Below are 18,592 nucleotides of genomic sequence, written 5' to 3'. Positions count from 1 at the left end.
CAGCAACATCCTGATGCTCCTTTTCTCCAAGGCAGTTTTTGCAGACTCCACTTGAGAGGCACCAGAAAGATTAATGTTACTCTAGAGCAGGGGTGTCAAACTCGTGTCATCATGGCATCATCATGGGATGTATCGTGACCTTTTTCCCCTTCATTAAACTGGGCGTGGGTGTAGCCAGCATGTGATGCATCCAGCCCACAGGCCGTGAGTTTGACAGCCCTGCTGTTTTAGTGATACCAGTTATTATATAGTGAAATGATTTCAAGGATCTCTCATTCAATCAAGGCTTTATTAAAGTAACAAGTTGTGCTTTGTTTTATCAGTAACATTTTGAGTTCACCTCCAAGATTCAAGGCAGGTTAGAATAAACCATCATAAACCATCCAAATTACTTCTGGCACTTCATATTTTTACTATAAATTTTATTACAAAGTTGATTGATACATTTATTAAGGAATGAATGTCCTAGATATATAATTTCATGTGCCGTACACCATATAACTCCTTCAGGAGCAAAAGATATGTAAATGTGTTTGGAGTTACATTTCTTCCATAAGTTTTTACCCACATTCTAGTTTGCTGTAAATCTGGGGGTAATTTCAAAATGTATATTTAAAAGTGAACTTTCATCTGCACTAAATAATACACAAATATATAATTGTTCTCAGACTCCATATTACCAAAAATATTTTGATTTATTTAATCTTTCAAGAGCAACATTACAATAACCAGAGAAATGGGAAACTGACATCTCAAATAAAATGAAAGCCCATCTGATGTAGTGGTGAAAGTGTTAGCTTAAAAACCAGGAGGCTGTGAATTCTAGTCCCTCCATAGGCATGAAAAACCAGCTGAGTGACTTTGGTCACCTTCTCTTTCTCAGCCCAGCTCTTTAAAGATTAACTAATTTTATTACCCATAAAATTTCATGGGTCTCATTCACTTCATGAGATAAAATACTCATGAATGAGGTATTTTTAGTTGGGAGAGAAGCAAGTGAAAAGTAGTCATAAAAATAGGTAACATGGTTTTAAAGCCCTGAAGAAACAGAAACAACATTCCTTAGATCATGATAATAAATAATGTGGTGATATTACACTGCTGTTTTGTCTTTAAGTCCTTAAAACAATCCTGCCCTTTGTCACAATTCCATTCTCTCTTGCACCTCATTTTCTGTATTTATTCTACTCATCTGATAAAATGTACTTGAATGTCAGAGGATTTTCAAAATAATAAGTGTAGAAAAATGTAAAATGTGGGAATGGATGAGGAAAGTAAAGCTAAAAGTGGCCATCTGGGATGTGGGGTGAGAGTTGGAATACTCTTAGCTTCTCTACCTTGGTAAAAGTCATACCAATTCTACCCCAATACTAAAGGGTATAATAGATTTATTTTGGGAATGTAATTCAATGTTCAGTCCCAGCTTAGATTGTAAGTCTGGAAAAGATTTCTGAGGCGTCAGGGAGCTGCTGCTACTCAGTCAACATCCTTGGACTTGATTGTCCATTCATTTGTCAGTGTTTAGCAGCTCCTTTTATATTCCCATGTCCCCCTTCAATACAGCCGTACTTTACTTCCTCTAAAAAAGTTGACAGTAGTCCTTCTGCCTGCATGGTGACTTATCAGGTAACCCCAAAGAACTGGATCCAGGAAGTCATCCTGCACAGATAGGAGAGGGCACTCTGGAAACTGAGTCCGTTTCATTGGCAGTAGGGGAAGGGTTCCCAAATGGTAAGTTTTTGTCTTAATTGCTATTTTATGTTGGGAAGGAAGGAAGGAAGGAAGGAAGGAAGGAAGGAAGGAAGGAAGGAAGGAAGGAAGGAAGGAAGGAAGGAAGGAAGGAAGGAAGGAAAGGTCATTGAATTTCATTTCTTGGAAATGAGCGCTAGTGTTCTTCACATCATATTGCTATTAGCAGTATCAAAGATTGAGCTATGAAAATGGAAGAAGTGAAGGAGAATAAAATTTTTGACAGCTGATCTGTAATTCCTGTAAGATGTCAGGGCAAAAGGCATCAAGATTGATCAAATGATGTGCCAATTTCTTATATCAGCTGACACCTTGCCAACAGTTAAACAGTATTCAAAGTGTTTTGTGTGCAGTAGAACCTATTCAGATTTAATTTACAAGTATAGGGTTTACAACTGAAACAGAGCTCCCACTCTGAAACATTTTCAGATAACTATTGATTTCCCTGCAATAATGTATTATGAAGCCAGCCAGAGAGAAAAGGTACATGCTAAAAAAAATTTTATCCATGATAGAAAATTTTGGGGGAAATGAAGTGCTCTGACTTAAAACTTGAGAGTGAAATGACAATTGTAGAATTATGTTAATCCCTTTTAATGGATTGCAGTAACAATAAATGGTGAAGGAAATAAGGTCTGGATGGAAAAGGAGTTATTGAGTTCGTTTGGGCAGAGTTAGCAAAGGAGACGTCTTATATTAGGCAGAACTTGGCAAGCATCTTATTCTATAAGTTCCTCTTAGACTTGCTAGGCTGATCAACCTTTTGCCTGTTGAGACCTTTTATGCAATATTTTCTGTTTGTGTATGAATCTTCTCTGAGCATGGAAGACCAACAGCAACAGAGGTAACCCATACATTCTTAGCATCCCTTCCCAGAACCATGAAGAAACCCAGTTGCTATTTCAACTACTGCACTACTACTCAGTTGCTGACTGCAGATGTTTACTGCTTTCCAACTGTAATTACAGGAGTGGGATACTACCAGTTCTGCCCGGCTCTATAGAACCGGAAGTTCTGAAGAGCAGCAGACACTGAACCAGTTCTGTGTTTGCTGCTTCTTTGGCCCACCTGCCCACCCAGGCTCTTACCTGTCCTTTATTTCCTGCTTTTTCAACCTCCGCTACTTTGCCTAGCACAGGTGAGGCTGAAAAAGCAGGAAAAAAGTGGCTTTTCAAAGGCTATGCACCTGCGTGCTGTGCTTTTCAGGTCTCCAGGTGGCACAGCTTAAGATTTTTTTTACACATGCGTGCAGCAAAACGTAGTCACTGAACTGGTAATAACACCAGTTGAATCCCCCCACCCCTGTGTAATTATGTCACCCAGTGCAGGGATAACCAATATGATACCTTTTAAATGTCTTAAATCAGGGGTGTCCAACCTTGGCAACTTTAAGACTTGTGGACTTCAATTCCCAGAATCCCTCAGCCAGCTGAGGAATTCTGGGAGTTGAAGTCCACAAGTCTTAAAGTTGCCAAGGTTGGACACCCTTGTCTTAAATGGTAACTTTCATAATCTTCAGAAAATGTCTTTTAGCTGGATGCCAACCAAACTTTTTCTTTCTAAGAATCTCTAGAGGAGGATAGCTTTCCTGCTTCTGTTCTCTTACATCTTTTTAAAACTAGTGTGGTGGAGCTGATTGTTATGCAGCTATAGCTACAGTTACAGTGTTTTAAATAGGCTTTCCAGTGATGAGCATTCCAGAGTCCTTATCTATTCAAAGTGACGGAAGTAAGAAAGGTTTAAATGTATCATTTTCTCCCATTTCATTTCTTTCTCTTTCTCTTTCTCTTGAAGCAATTTCTCTCTCGTTTTCTGTCAAGAGTCGCTCTGCACAAGATCTCAATCTGCAGCTACAAGAAATAGCGAGGAAGAAATTATGGGCCCTGGAAAATGACGATAAAGATGTTTGTGCTGTTTTCAAGGTAAAGTGGTGGTTGCTATTGTTTTCAAAGGAAACTGTATTTCTGTAACTTTTTGAAAAAACAAAACAGAACTGTGAATCAGATCTCCGGTCATCTTGCCATTAACGAAGTAACAGTTCCTCAGTATGATCTTTTGCTGATGTACTGCCTAGAATACCTTTAATTGGAAATACTAAAGATTGAACTACAAGCAAAGCATATGTTGTTGTACAGCTGTATGGCATCTGCTCATAGTGTTTCTCATGGCTGCATAGCCCCACCAGAGGCTGGAACATTACCATCTCTATTTATTATTTATTGCTAAGTGGCATTGCGAGTGCAGTAAAATGTGGAGATCAAACCATCAACAAGCCTCTGACCTATAAAATCAAATGCTATGCGTAAACACACACACACACACACACACACACACACACACACACACACACACACAGCCTTTTCCTCCTATCTCAAAACAATTTAAACATGATGTGTGATAGCTAGGCTAAAACTGCATTGGGCCCAAATTATAGTCATGTACTTCATGCCTGTGCAAATTTTAATCTAGATATTTGGACACAATTTAAATGCTGCAGAATGTTTTAGGATGATTTTATCAACATACATTAACATCTTAAATATGCATAGCCCACTCATTCCCACAGTACTGATCTGTAATTATAGTAAAACCACTTGGAAGAGACACAGGGTTTTGGATTCAGGACAAAACTGAAAGACGTATAAGCTGTTTGGTTAAAAACCAACCAAGGGATCATACTCAATGGGCTGACTACAAAATGCTATGTTTTGGGGAACAGAGATGATGGGAAAATAGGAGAATAGATTGTCATATTTTGAAGAAGATACAGCTGGCTAGCACATCGATCTGATCAAGTTTCACTCTGTACCTTATTTTTGACCCCATATTTGAGGATGAATCCTTAATTCTTGATTAGATGTCATTGTCCCAGGGCAGCTCGCACCTTGTCTAAAGTTCTAAGTTCCAAATGTCATGCCTATAATTTGCAAGAAATACGATAAGGCACATGCTAATCTTTTATGATAGTTAAATCTTCTCGTTTTCTGTCTTTTTGCAGGAGCTGTCAGCTAGGCTGGCATGCATCCAGGCACAGGAGAATCGCTTTCTGCTTTCCTTCAGAACTGTGGAAGAAATCTGGAAGTTTTCCACTTATTTGGCACTTGGTAAATCATATTCCACTGACAAATGACTGGCATTCCATCAGAGGGGCAGTTGTGGGAACATAAAATATATTGGCCATAGTGTTAAGGCAGAACTACAGTGCAAAAGATGAACCGCTTCTAATTTTCTTTTCAAAGATTAGTTTAATATGCTACGAATGTCTCTGCTATTCAGGCACTGGAAAAACACACTGTCTGTTGTTCATATGACTCTATGGAATGGCTGACAATTTGGGTTAAACGTTGGTCTGTAATAATAATATAAATACTGCTTTGACTTTTGGGGAAAGCACATTGCAGGTTTTCATTCTATCTTTGGTATGATGAAATAGGATATGTGGGTTGCTGCCTGGAACACCTTCTCTTCACTCCTGAGTACTGGTTGAACTGTGCTCAAGTAGATGATACTGAGATTACTGTCACTGTTGATGAGGACTGCATGACCACCATGTACCTGGGTCTTCTCCTCCAGGAAGGTAAGAAACCAAGCCAGAATCCACCCCCCACCCCCACCCCCGATGCTGTAAAGTAGGTCTCCAGTATGACGAGGAAGAAGGATGTGGGAAAAAGATATGCAAGAAAATATTGGATTGGAGGATAAATCTATGCATGTTCAAATATCTCTAAAACTTATTCTGGTAACAGATAGTATCTACACATTTACTTCCAATGTCAGGGGACCCTTCCAGCAGCAGAGAACTGTCTAGTACTAATCCTGAGCTATGGCTAGGCAAAGGGTGGAGGAGTTAAGTGTATATAAATAATTTTCTTCAGAAGTGTTTCTGATCCTTCCCCATTGCAGATGTCTCTGTATGTAATTTTCTACTTCTTCCCCCCCCCTTTTTTTTGCACGTTAAAAAAACATTTTAAACTATTGGGAAATATTGAACTGTCTCCATGTTAGACTACAGTGAGGAAAAATAATTTGTACCATGTGTTTAAAGTGACATTGAACTATATGAGATATTCTTGCAGAGAAGAAAGCCTCTGAGATCTTTTTGAAGAGAATCCTATGCTAGCAGATAATTTCATGGTGGCAGCACCATGACAGGAAAAACCGATTGTTTCTGTTAGACTGTCAGCATAATCTTGGTATTACATGGAAATTGAAATGACCTGGAATAGAACTTTTAGAGATCTAAAAATGTGCAAGCGTTCTTAGGAAAGTAGATACTGGCACACTATTTGCAGAAGTCATGTTGTTTCTTTCTGTTCTCCTCCTTCTGTCCATAGGCAATTTTTTTGCCAGAGCAACACTCACCGTCCTTGCAGAGGAAGAAGAAGAGGATTTAAAGCTCCTCAGGAATGAATTAGTCCATGTGAAAGACATTGGCCATGAAACTAAGTGGGAAGGGACATCATTGTTGACCGATCAGAAGGGACTGATACATGTCACAACTATAGAGCCATTGCCCCATCCCTTTTACCAGTAAGTAGATTGTCTGCTGCCATGTTTACATCCAGCTGTTGTTCTGTAAGCAGAGGATAAAGGGCCAGTGGAGCTTGGAAAATGTGGTTGGTGGGTAGAGGGTTAAAACAGCTCTTCCCTAGCTTTTCCAAGAGCATATCTATAGTTAAGCAAATAGTTGTTTTAGTCTGGCAAGATTCTGTCTGTAGATCAAGAACAATGAAGGAAATTTCTCTTAAGTAATTCCACATATCATTCTTGGTTCTTGGCAAAAGCCCTCCATGGCATAGGACTGGGTTATTTGATTTCCAGATTTCATCTCCCCATCCCAACAGATCCAACAAAATGTGCTGTGAACATGCTGAATTCACTTCTACTACTTCAAGCAAAATATCATTTTCTAACTTTGAGATTTAAATCAGTTGCTGTTTCCCATGTGTACTTAAAATCTTATTTTCAGCCTCAAATTCACTTATAACTTTTGCAATAATGTTCTCATTAGATGGTTTGCAAATTTGTTTTTTATGCAAAGATGTACGTTTGTTTAATGGGATTTTGGGGGGGCTCTTCAGTTACACACTTTGTCATATTGGCCAAATGAAGATTTAGCATGTCAGATTTAAGAGTGCTGTCAAGCTTTTTAAAACAGAAAAATATTTCCCTTTTGTGCTTTTTAAAAGTCATGTCTGTCAAAATGTAGATAGAAGCTGCATTGAAAGGTCAAATCAATATTCTTTCTACAGAACATTACCTTATGCCTAGACAATCTTCTCTAGATTTACTTTGGCTTCCCTGACTGACAATATCTCTCTGACAATTATTCCTGTCATCTCCTACCTGCCTTTTTTAAAGTGTAGTAGTTGGGGATGTAATTTTGTCTGAAAAGCATTTGCTCTAGTACCAAGCTGAAGTTCAAGATCAACTGTCTCCATCTCCAATAGCATAAGTCAGATATTTTGAAAACACTCATGAGTGATCCTAATATTTGCATCTATATTTTCGCTCCAGAATCTTGATTTGTATTATAATTGTGTAACACTCTTTTAAGACAGGCATCTAGACTATTGCTATTACTATTACCATACTTTTGGATCATGGATTCCATGAATGAATTATAAAAGAGGAGGCATGCAAGGAATCTGATGCCATAGAGTAAATCTAATAATTAATTGTCTCCTATCTTGGGCATCAGCCATATAGTTCTCTCAGAGAAGCAGTTTGTTCATAGCTGTTTGCATTTGCAGGTGGTTTTTGAAGAACTGTCCAATCAGTTGTGGCATATCCAAAGAAATCAATGGCCCTGACTCTTTGCAGATTGGTGAGTGTAATAAAACCCAAGATCAGTTTGCTTAAAAATTATCAATTGATCATCTCCCTTTTTATTTCACTTGCTGTCTGTGTCACATTCATAGGATTTTCAAGCAGCCATTTGTTCTCTCTCTCTCTCTTTCTCTCTGTATGTGTGTGTGTGTGTGTGTGTGTATGCATGTACTATATGTATTTACACACACACAAATACACAAACGTGTCTCTGTGTGTATATTTATTTAAAAGAATAAAAACAATACAAATTTTGAAAGAAAAAGAAAAGGAAAGAAAAATAAAAAATGCAAAGAAAAAATAAAGAAAGGGAAGGAAAGGAGAAGTAATGCGAGTTACAAAGAAGCTGCTTCCAATCTTCTTAACAGCAATTAAAAGTACATTGTTATTTTATGCTCTGTCTCTAAGGTTACAACACAGTTTTCTTTTTTTCATAGTCTTTTTAATCATTAAAGCTATATATCACAAGTTGTTTTTCTTCTCTTCTCAGCAAAAAGTCTATAAAGGGTTACAATATAGTCATTGTCCTTTCTCTAATCAAGCAAGTCAATTTTGCTATCTCTGCCAATTCTGTCATCTTCACCAGCCATTTTTCCCTTAAGGATATTTCATAATCTTCAAGCAGTCACCATACATAAAAGCAATCTTTCACAATTATTTTCTAATTGTCTGTCTATTAGTCTCCCAAGAAAAGCTCGGTTTTCAATTGAGTATTAATCATTAAAAGTCTTTGCACCATGTGTGTGTATTTGAACCCCAATTTTTCTGGCTTCATTTGTTCTCATTATGGGAGTGTTGCTTTTGAACAGAATGATAAAGTGATTATAACCCTGCAGGAAAGATAGACAGACAGACAGACAGAGAGAGAGAGAGAGAGAGAGACAGACAGACAGACAGACAGACAGACAATGGTGAAACACATTAAAAATGTTTTGTAGCAGACTCAGAGGAAGCCTATCAGTATGTATGTATAATTTCTATTTCTAATTTATCCAGCCCAGCATGATTATTGTGGTTACCTATTTCAGAGTAGTTTAATTCATAAAAAGACAGACAAAAATACTGCCAAGCATGACATTTGTCTTATTTTAACTAACAAATGGAATCATTGGAAAACATTTTCCTTTCTATTTAATTTTCTTTAGAACATGTTAGTTTAAAGTCTAAAAATATTGAGAACAATCCCCTCCAGTTTCAAATAATTGATTTTTTTGAGGATGTTTGTGTTGATTTGGATTTATGAATGATCATCCCTGGTGCTTCTATTATTTTATAGCTTGCTGAGACAGTGGGGAATTTCATGAATGCTTGGCCAACATTTAAAGTGCTATATTTACACACACACACACAGGGTTTTCCAGCAATCAGTGAAAAAGGGTTTATTTGTTCAGGATGTCACCTTGAACAGTTTTCATTTGCCTTCCTGTTTGGTTAAAAAAACCATCTGTGTGACCAATTTAGACTGAGTTGCTCTCGGTGTTAATTAATTTGCCTTGAGTGGCATCTGGAAAAAGTCGCTGATAACCTATATGAGATCAAGATACCATCCCAGGAAGATATGATATAATGGAATTTGTATTTGTATGAAGCAGGGAAGAAATAAGGGCAGTGGACTAGGTGAAAAAGTAGCAACAAAATGCATCATGTAAGGCAAATATTTTTCTCAGTGGCTGTTTCCCCTCCTACCCACAAAACCCCCAGTAGCAAATTGAAATGTCTTCAGAACTTCTTATAGGTCTGTAGAATAAATAACTGCCTGGTGTATTTTCTTTTTATTTAAAAAAAAAAACAGACTAGGCTTGCCTGTGAAGTCTAAGCTACTGAAGAAAACAAAAATGTCAAGGCACACAAAGAGTTTTTGTTACCAGGCTTTGTTTGCACACACACACTCTCCACTGCCTCTAGCCATGGAGTTGCTGTGAGAGAATGATACAATTGTTCAGCCTTCTGACGTGAGAATGGTTTCATTCTATTTTTCAGGCCAAGGGAGGTGCACAGCCACTGAAGATCACAGGGGGAAAAGCTGGGATGAATTGAGTTACTGCAAAGGGGATATCCTAGAGGTGATCGGCTTCTTCATTACGGGTCTCCGTTGGTTTATAGGGAAATCCACAACTAGTGGGATGATCGGCTTTGTCCAAACCAAATCAGTGCAGCTTGAGAGTTATGAATCAATGTAAGTATGACATGTATGTGTTTATATAAAAATAGAAAACATAGGTAGAAACCCAAGGCAGAACGCATGACTTTCAAATCATCTAGTTGAAACATGGCATGATCCAAACTTTTTATATTTAAGATGAGAAAAAGCATGCAAAGAAATTAAATATTTACTTGTTCAAACCACATGATAAGAATTAAAAAAACAAAACAAAAACCAGAAGGTTTCACCTGCCCTCAATTTTTTTCTTGACTATTTGTGGCTGAGATAGTTAGAGGGACACTGAGTTCTCTTTCTCCGTGGATTGTAAGTTTTCTCTGCTCCCAAAGCTGTATGGCATCAAGCGATCAGGATTTATTATTTGAGTTTTGTGGGCTTTTTCATTTTTACTGAATCTTCTCACCGGCTCGAAATGGACTCATCCTTCCAAGGTCAGTAAAATGAGGACCCAGATTGTTGGGGGCAATATGCTGACTCAGTAAACCGCTTAGCGAGGGCTGTAAAACACTATGGAGTTGGGTTTAAATGTGCTATCTTAAGCATTATAGCCATTTTCACCAACCTTATTAAACACTCCATTAGAATATTTTATTAAAATTTTATTAAAACATATGCCCTTTTTCTCTCAGTTGTTCTTACATCAGCTATAAATAAGCTTGTCTGAGGTTGTGATAAATGTTACCTATGATATAATAAGCATAAATATTCTGGTAAACATTAGCACAATATTAGAAGAGGTTTCAGTTTTCATGTACAGGAATTACACACTGTGTTTATTTTATCATTCTTTGTTGAAGAAGTCCCAGGTGGCTAGATTCATATCTTGAGATATTATCCAAACACTGTTTTACAGACAAATATAGCTAAGTGAACATGTGCTAAGCCAGAATTAACAATGCGTAAATCCTACAGAACTTTATTTTAGGAATCCTCAAGTAATAGATTAAAAAACCCCATCATGTATGCAAAAAATTGTGTCATTTAATTTCAATAGGCGCTGTGCGTGACTTACACAAACCGATAAACCTGAAGATTCACCAGGAAAAACTGACACAGCAATGTTGTTGTACATTAGTGCAGTTTTAAGAGTAGAAACCAACTCTTAGCTAATAATTAATAGCACTTAGCACTTAGACTTATATACCACTTCACAATGTTTTACAGCCCACTCTAAAAGATTTACAGAGTCAGCATATTGCTACCAACAATCTGGGTCCTCATTTTACTGACCTTGAAAGTATAGAAGGCTGAGTCAACTTTGAGCTGGTCAGAATCGAAATGCTTCCTACAGTGAAGTTCATTCCATTAATTTGGGATAATTTGTCTTTTGCCCAAAGGTTTATAACTTTTTAATAGCTTTGGGATGTGTGTTTTTTTTTTTTTCAGAACATTGGTATAGATTTCTTTTGGCAGAGCTTTCTACAGAGCTCTGACAGAGGTAAATAGCTACTGGCCAGGCCAAGATAGGTCAAGGAGTAATTTGGATACTTGGATACAAGATGTAGAATATGGAAATCATTGCATGGAGACTGAAGGAAATCTGTTGTGGGATTGTGGTTCCTGATAGGTAGGCAGAAAAAAGCAAAAGAAGCCAGGAAATCTATCTCAACCTTTCAATTGAGACAACTATAATACAATATTTTTAGAAAAATGACTAGGGTTTTATTCAGTGAAGTTTATTGCCAGGATGTTGCCTGAGCATATATGACAAGCCTCTTTTGAAAATATATTTTTGATTGTTATGTAAAATTCTAAATAGAATTTAATTTGACCACAATGGGACACCAGAATAAAACTGGCAAGCAAAAGAGTAGAGCGGGAAATGTATTTTTGAGCTCTTATTAAAATGTATTTTAATAAGAGTTCAACTAGTAAAGGCTTCATTAATAGTTCAATACCTCAAAGCATTTTATTTAACAATAAATACAAAATTAGTTTTCCATTGCCTTTTTTAAGACTCTTTTTTATTTCTTTGTTTATGTTCTAGTTTAGATTACAACCACAGTATTCCTTGGTTGAGCCAGGGCTAGAAACTGGAAGACCATGAGATTTAGTTCTCCTTTAGACATGAAGCCAGCTAGTCAACCTTGGGCCAGTCATTCTCTCACAGCTTTAGGAAGGCAGCAATGGCAAACCACTTCCAAAAAAAAAAAAATCCTATCAAGAAAACAGCAGGGATTAGTCCAGTCAGTCACCAGGACTCGACAATGACAGGAAGGCAAAAATAAAATAAACAAAATATACCTGGTTCTCTCTAATCCAAGTGCTAAGTCTTGACTTTACTTACTTGATATACTTGATTTTCCAAGATCAGTTTCAGTTGATCATGTGCCCATTCAATAGTTACCCTTCCCCCTGTTCTGTTAAAATTTCAAATATAGTTCTTTGTCCAGGCGATGGAAAACAAGCAGATGGGGAGAGAGATGGGAAGCTTTTATCTAAAGTAAGGTAAGGACTTATAAGCAATTCAGAATGCAAATCAATAACGACGCTGAGCTAAAGGACGCTCTTCCTCAGTTATTCTGCATCAATGTTAAAATAATTCAGATAAATGCAGTTATATTTAGTTTTGCCATTCTATTTTACCTGAAGGGAGAGGATATGCCTTTCATGTGACCATTGTAGAATTCTTGGAACGTTACTCCTAGGGAGGACACACCAAGAGTCTTAAGAGATATCTATGAGTAGAATTTGATTACAGGAGCCCTTTTATAGTATAGATTTCTCGAATTACACCCTTTCGTCGAATAAATTGGCTCTGCTTCCACTTTTGCCCTAGCTTATGTAGTGCACCAGGATATTGTGAGAGATTGTTTATCTGCAGCATATTCTTTCCTCTCTTCTCTCCCTATAACTTCGAAGTTACTTTTAAAACAGATTAAATTAAAACAAGTAAAAGTAGGCAAAAAACAAGGGAAAGTAGGCCTTAACACTAATAGGATAGATTTTCAATAGACCAGAGTCATGCTTCGTGCTAAGGCCAGGGTTCTTTAATAATATTTATTGAGTAGATATTATGAGTAACCAAGTACAAATTTATGTTTGAGTTAATGTCTTCTTGTCTGTAAAAAAAACCGTGTAGTTGCATGGAATTGTGGTGGCCACAAGGTGTCGGTATTGTCTTCCACAAGATTGTAACTTTGCTAATGCCTTGAATCTTGTTTTGGTGAGCCCAGACTTATATATCTTCCAATGAGATTTACTTCCAGATAAGTGGACATTGAATTGCATGCTAAATGATTGAAAGCAGAAACTTACATTTTACATAAAATATCTAGGTATAATCAGTGTTAATAGGTATAATCATTGCTAACAATATTTGAAGAATGCTAACAGTATATGATGAATCATATATATATAATTCCTTTAATAGCAAAGGAATTTTAACATTTATATATAAAACTAAACATGACAAGTTTTCTTTAAAATATTAAATCTGGGAGGATATTTTTGGATTTGATGAATGCCACTGGAGCTTTTTGTGCCTTTACATTCATTTTAGTGTATCATCCAAAAGGAAAATAGTTCACAGGTCTGATAAACTGGTCTATTTAGTTGAACCTTCTTTAGAGTGTTTTTGTGCTGCAATAATTCACAAAGGGAGAATGATGTATGACATGACATGATTGTACAAAGGCTACTACTCAGGACTTGGGTCACATCACCTGATGCAAGTATATAAATTGTGCCAAGGTTGCCACCTCTAAACACTTTTGTGTTGGTGGAATTGTATGAAAATTGGCACTTATTGTATCAGTAATATCAATCTTCAATTATTCAGTCTTTTTTGTTGAAGATATGGAGAATTCACCAACCAGTACTCCATAAAAGAACCTTTTATTAATTTATTGTTTATATTTTCCTGTTCTATACATTAATATAATATAAGAAATCAGTCCAATTCCTGTTATTGCAGAAATCTAGAAAACTAAACAAAAACATAAAATATGTTTTTATGCATTCTGTAGTTTTGAAAAATGGGAGAAAATCTCTGAGAAAGTGACACAACGGCAAACACCTTTGAGTAAAAAAATATATTCAAACCAATCATCTATATTAACAATAAGTTTTCTAATCAATACTTTCAGCTGTATAAATGTCATTCTGAACAGCTAAGTGGAATAATAGGCACAATACTTGACTCTCTCCCTGTATATTTCCAATATATTTTTTCCTTTGGTTGCTTTTGTTACGACTTCATTGCCAGCATCACTACCAGAGAAGGTACTTAACTATTGACACCTCCTTGCCTCCTTGCCCTAGGAAGAGGGGGGGGGGGAAAGGACTTCGAACTTCAGGAGAAGGCATAGCTGAGATGTTTGCAAGGACCTTTTTAAAAACATAATTTGGGATGTCAATCAAGTACCTTGCTTCCTATACATTTCCCATATTCAGTGTACTCATTTATTATTCCACAACTTTTTTTCAGCAATGACCCTATGGGGCTGGTTACATTGAACATCATTAAATGGTGCAAGATCATTCCTTAATTTTAGGGATGAGTGGGGATTTGTGCTTGGATTTTTCTAGTCTGATACTAGATTGAAGGATCTGGATTTTACTTTCTGCATTTTACAGCAGGAACAAGGTAAGTGATGAGGGTGGACATTCCTTCTCCAAGCTTGTGGGTTAGTTTCCAAATGTTTTGTTACTAGGGTAGGTAATATCTTCAGTGAAGTTTTAGGGGATGTCAGTGTCAAAACGTTTGGAAACCAACCTACAAGCTCAGAGAATGAACCTCCATCCTCAATCCTCCACTTGAGCTACAGATATTCACCACCATCATAAGAGTTAAGTGGGCTCTGGCAACATAAAAGATATTCAGTACTGACTGACCATTCTCTGCCTTTTCATTCCTAACACAGGAGAAAGAGCCCAGTGTTTTTTAGTGAAGAAGAAATTTCTGCCTTCCTCCAGGCTCCATGTAATGGCAATGAGGTATATTACAGTAACCTTCTTAATGAATGGGCACAGACAGACATCACCTCTGTATATAGACTTGGTATGTCTCCATATCACTGGATATTGTTCTTTCTAATGTCTATTTCTTCCCAAATTTTCTGCTGCTCCCTATCTTTATACTATTCACCTTCTGATAGAATATTATCTTCGAAAAATACTCAGGAGATAGTTCAATGTCGTATTGATGATCTCTGTGTGCTTTAGTTCTTAGATGACATAATAGCAGGTGGATAAGATTTAATAAGGAAGATATAACCAAGGCCATCAGCCTTGTATACATATTACACTAAGCTCTCCTTATCCAGGTATGATCAGAGTACCATATATGCCCATGTACCTGATAATACCTACTTGCTCATCAGGTTTTAGCCCCACACCCTTAAATTTTATTTATCACCTGTTAATCTGTGTTAACAGTTATATAGGCATTTCTTCTCCTTTGCTTTTTTGTGCTTTGAAGATGCTGCCATTTTTAATTCAAATTGAAGGTTTGCAGAACAAATCTGCTGGCACCATATTTCCAACAGCATTTGCTCACTTCATTGCCTTTGCATCATATTTTAGTAATTCTCATAATATTTCAAACTTTTTCATTATTATTAATTACTTTAGCAATATTTTTTTTAAAAAAATTAAGATATGTACATTTTTAGACATAAGGCTAGTGCACCCTTGATAGACTACATATAGTGTAAAACATAACTTTTATATGCAATAGGAAAGCAAAACAATTGTGTGGTTAATTTCATTGCAATATTCACTTTATTGCAGTAATCTGGAAATAGAATAGAATAGAATAGAATAGAATACTTTATTGGCCAAGTGTGATTGGACACACAAGGAATTTGTCTTGATGTAAATACTCTCAGTATACATAAAGAAAAGGTACATTCGTCAAGAATCAAGAATCATAACGTACAACACTTAATGATAGTCATAGGGTACAATCAACAAACAAATAATGCTAGGAAACAGTCAAGTGGGAGGGGATGGGTGATAAGGAGTGGTGAGAAGATTAACAGTAATTGTAGTGTACACTTTGTAAATAGTTGAACAGTATTGAGGGAATTATTTGTTTAGCAGAGTGATGGCTTTCGGGGTAAAACTGTTCTTGTGTCTAGTTGTTCCGGTGTGCAGTGCTCTATAGTGTTGTTTTGAGGGATGGAGTTGAAACAGTTTATGTCCGGGATGTGAGGGGTCTGTAAATATTTTCACAGCTCTCTTTTTGACTCATGCAGTATACAGGTCCTCAATTGAAGGCAGGTGGGTAGTAATTGTTTTTTCTGCAGTCCTAATTATCCTCTGAAGTCTGTGTCTGTCCTGTTGGGTTGCAGAACCAAACCAGACAGTTATAGAGGTGCAGATGATAGACTCAATAATTCCTCTGTAGAACTGTATCAGTAGCTCCTTGGGCAGTTTGAGCTTTCTGAGTTGGCGCAGAAAGAACATTCTTTGTTGTGCTTTTTTGATGATGTTTTTGATGTTAGGTGTCCATTTTAGGTCATGTGATATAGTAGAACCTAGAAATTTGAAGGTCTCTACTGTTGATACTGTGTTGTCTAGTATTGTAAGAGGTGGTAGTATAGGAGGGTTTCTTCTAAAGTCTACTACCATTTCTACGGTTTTGAGTGTGTTCAGTTCCAGATTGTTCCGCCTGTGCTCTGTTACATCAAAGGGTAGTTGAACAATAGGATTGAATAGAATTTTCTGTTCAGAAATAATCTAGTTCAGAATTTACAGTATACTCTCCCTTCATTGTAGTACAGTCATACAGCTTTATAATCCTTACACTCATTGTATTCTCTCCATGTAGCATTATCTAGATTAGATGGCTTACAAGGTCCCTTCCAACTCTATTAATCTCCTAGGATAAGATTGGGCTTCATTTTTTCTTGTGTACACATTGAATGAAGCAACTTAAGTTTGCTATAATGCCAAGTTTGAAGTTTGACCTTTCACCTTGTAGTGGGTTCCTTTGTATATTTCTCTCCTTTTTCTTGATTACACAGATGGTTTTGAACCTATTGCAATGTACCCCAAAAGACCATCAGGTGAGTATGATTGAAAGGGAAAATGGGATTTCCCTCCCCCCCCCCCCAAAAAGTATCACAATAAAAGGAATCATATCTTTGTGCTTTATTGATCATTTTCAGATGCTGCTGTACATGGACATAAAAATGGTTGGATGTTTGAAAATTGGGGGAAGCAATCTTATAACAGTTTACTTACTCAAACTGATTCTGAGAAGTCAACTCCAGTGGTTGAATCCTCACCTTCCACCCTGGAACACTTACTTTTGCAAGAGCCAGATGACCTTGATGACCCCAAGTTCTTTATTGATCTAAATGCTGGGCATATGGAAGACTGTGATGTGTTTGACCCTATACTGACTTTCCTCAATCAAGATAGCTATGTGCCTCATTTCCAAAGTCTGTATGACCTCTCTTTTTCCTTCCTCAGTTCTACCTTCTATGGTTTCACCAGTGAAGAGGAGTTAGTCATATATCTGGAAACATCTAGGAACTGGGCTAAGAGGGGCCACCTTGCTTGGGCTCACATTCGGATATGCTACCTTTTGGGCCGCCTCTGTGTCAGGAAGGCCAAGTTCTCCCAAGCGCGAGTCTACTTCGAGGAAGCCATGAATGCTATGGACAAGGGGTTCGAAGATCTACCTCTATTTGCATCATTGCATACAAACCTTGCTGCCATTTATTTAAAGCAAAAGATGAAGCAGAAGTTCTTATCCGTAATTGGAAAAGGGGCGACACTTTTGGCCTGCTTGTCTGGACACTGCTTCAGTTCTGAGACTGAACTAGAAGTTGTGATGTACATCTTGAGAGAAGCCATTGCTGTAGGCAACACAACAATGGAGATTAGATCCTGCTTCCTCATTGTCAGGCTCTTCTTGCAGCTGGGCAAATATGATGAGGTTCTTCCTTTTGTAGAACGCTTGCAGTTTCTGAATGCACAACTCACCAGCCAGGTTACTGGTAAACATCCTTTAGATACAATGCCTTTTCTTGCCTATCTGTATGAAAAAAAGTATGTGCCCCATGTAGCTTTAGCGGCTGCAAGGATGTTCTCCCCTAGCAATATAAAAGGTGGCTTCACACCAATTTGGAGAGCTGGATTCATCCTTGCAAACACCTCTAAACTCTTGAAGATCCCAGAGAAAAGCCACAATGGCATCTCAGCATTGGCTTGCTTCTATCTGCACTGCGGGTTGTCCTTCTCCCACGAAGCTGGGACTGTATCAACTGAAAAAGCCTTGTGTGAACTTTTATCCAAATTGTACCTCAAATACGGCATGCTAGAAAAGGCCGTGCATTACTCCAACCAAGCTGTGGCCCTGGGTAAAATGATGGGTGAAGAAGAAGCATTTGAGGCATCCCTTTCTTTGGGGTGGCTCTTTACTTTGAACAATCAACCAGACAAGACCTCAGAGATCATGCAATACCTCCTCTGTTCTCTGCGGCAGACAGATAGTGTCACACAAGATGGGGTGGTTCACAATCTTTTAGCCATTGCCCTTAAAAGAGAAGGGCAGGTGCAAAAGGCAGCAGAGAATTACTTCTGGGCCTTGAAGAAAGCCCAGGAAAATGGGAATCAGCGGAACCAAGCCATTGCCTTAGCCAACTTTGGTTGCCTAATCACATCTTTGGGGGCTTATTATTTAGGAGAATACTATTTTCTCCAGGCCATTCAGTTGTACTTTGAACTCCAGGATGGTGATGATACACACATGGAACTGGTGCACATTTTGTTATGGTTGGCTCAGTCCAAGCTAGAGAGGTGTAAGGCAGAAGAAAGCATCATCTTTTACGAGTTGGCCTTGGCCATTGCCTTGAAGACTCAAAATGTGATAAGTGAGTACTTATTCTTAGGGGCAGT

The 18,592-nt window shown here is 37.5% G+C and overlaps 1 protein-coding gene across 8 annotated transcripts in view; it reads left to right on the top strand.

Annotated features, from left to right (window-relative positions):
* The window catches only part of SH3TC2 (SH3 domain and tetratricopeptide repeats 2), a 58,660-nt gene that overhangs the window by 21,002 nt on the left and 19,066 nt on the right, over positions 1 to 18,592 (top strand). For 5 of the 8 annotated variants that reach the window (XR_015747621.1, XM_026688306.2, XM_087955447.1 and 2 more), the window contains exons 3-12: positions 1,627 to 1,731; positions 3,544 to 3,671; positions 4,748 to 4,853; positions 5,183 to 5,326; positions 6,084 to 6,279; positions 7,503 to 7,576; positions 9,559 to 9,754; positions 14,605 to 14,741; positions 16,711 to 16,752; positions 16,855 to 18,567. Coding sequence is in view for 7 of the 8 variants with exons in the window: in XM_026688306.2 (XP_026544091.2) it covers positions 1,627 to 1,731; positions 3,544 to 3,671; positions 4,748 to 4,853; positions 5,183 to 5,326; positions 6,084 to 6,279; positions 7,503 to 7,576; positions 9,559 to 9,754; positions 14,605 to 14,741; positions 16,711 to 16,752; positions 16,855 to 18,567 (2,841 nt within the window). In the remaining variant the exon portion in view is untranslated. The remainder of the gene's footprint in view (positions 1 to 1,626; positions 1,732 to 3,543; positions 3,672 to 4,747; positions 4,854 to 5,182; positions 5,327 to 6,083; positions 6,280 to 7,502; positions 7,577 to 9,558; positions 9,755 to 14,604; positions 14,742 to 16,710; positions 16,753 to 16,854; positions 18,568 to 18,592) is intronic. The other 3 variants (XM_087955448.1, XM_087955450.1, XM_026688313.2) reach the window with 1 other exon arrangement.

This window comes from Notechis scutatus, chromosome 2 (genome assembly GCF_049901735.1).
Source record: "Notechis scutatus isolate UNSWTSFEM ecotype Mainland chromosome 2, rNotScu1.2, whole genome shotgun sequence".
NCBI lineage: Eukaryota > Metazoa > Chordata > Lepidosauria > Squamata > Elapidae > Notechis > Notechis scutatus.
The sequence above is the reverse complement of the archived record's forward strand: the minus strand, read 5'-3'. Positions and strand labels throughout refer to the sequence as shown.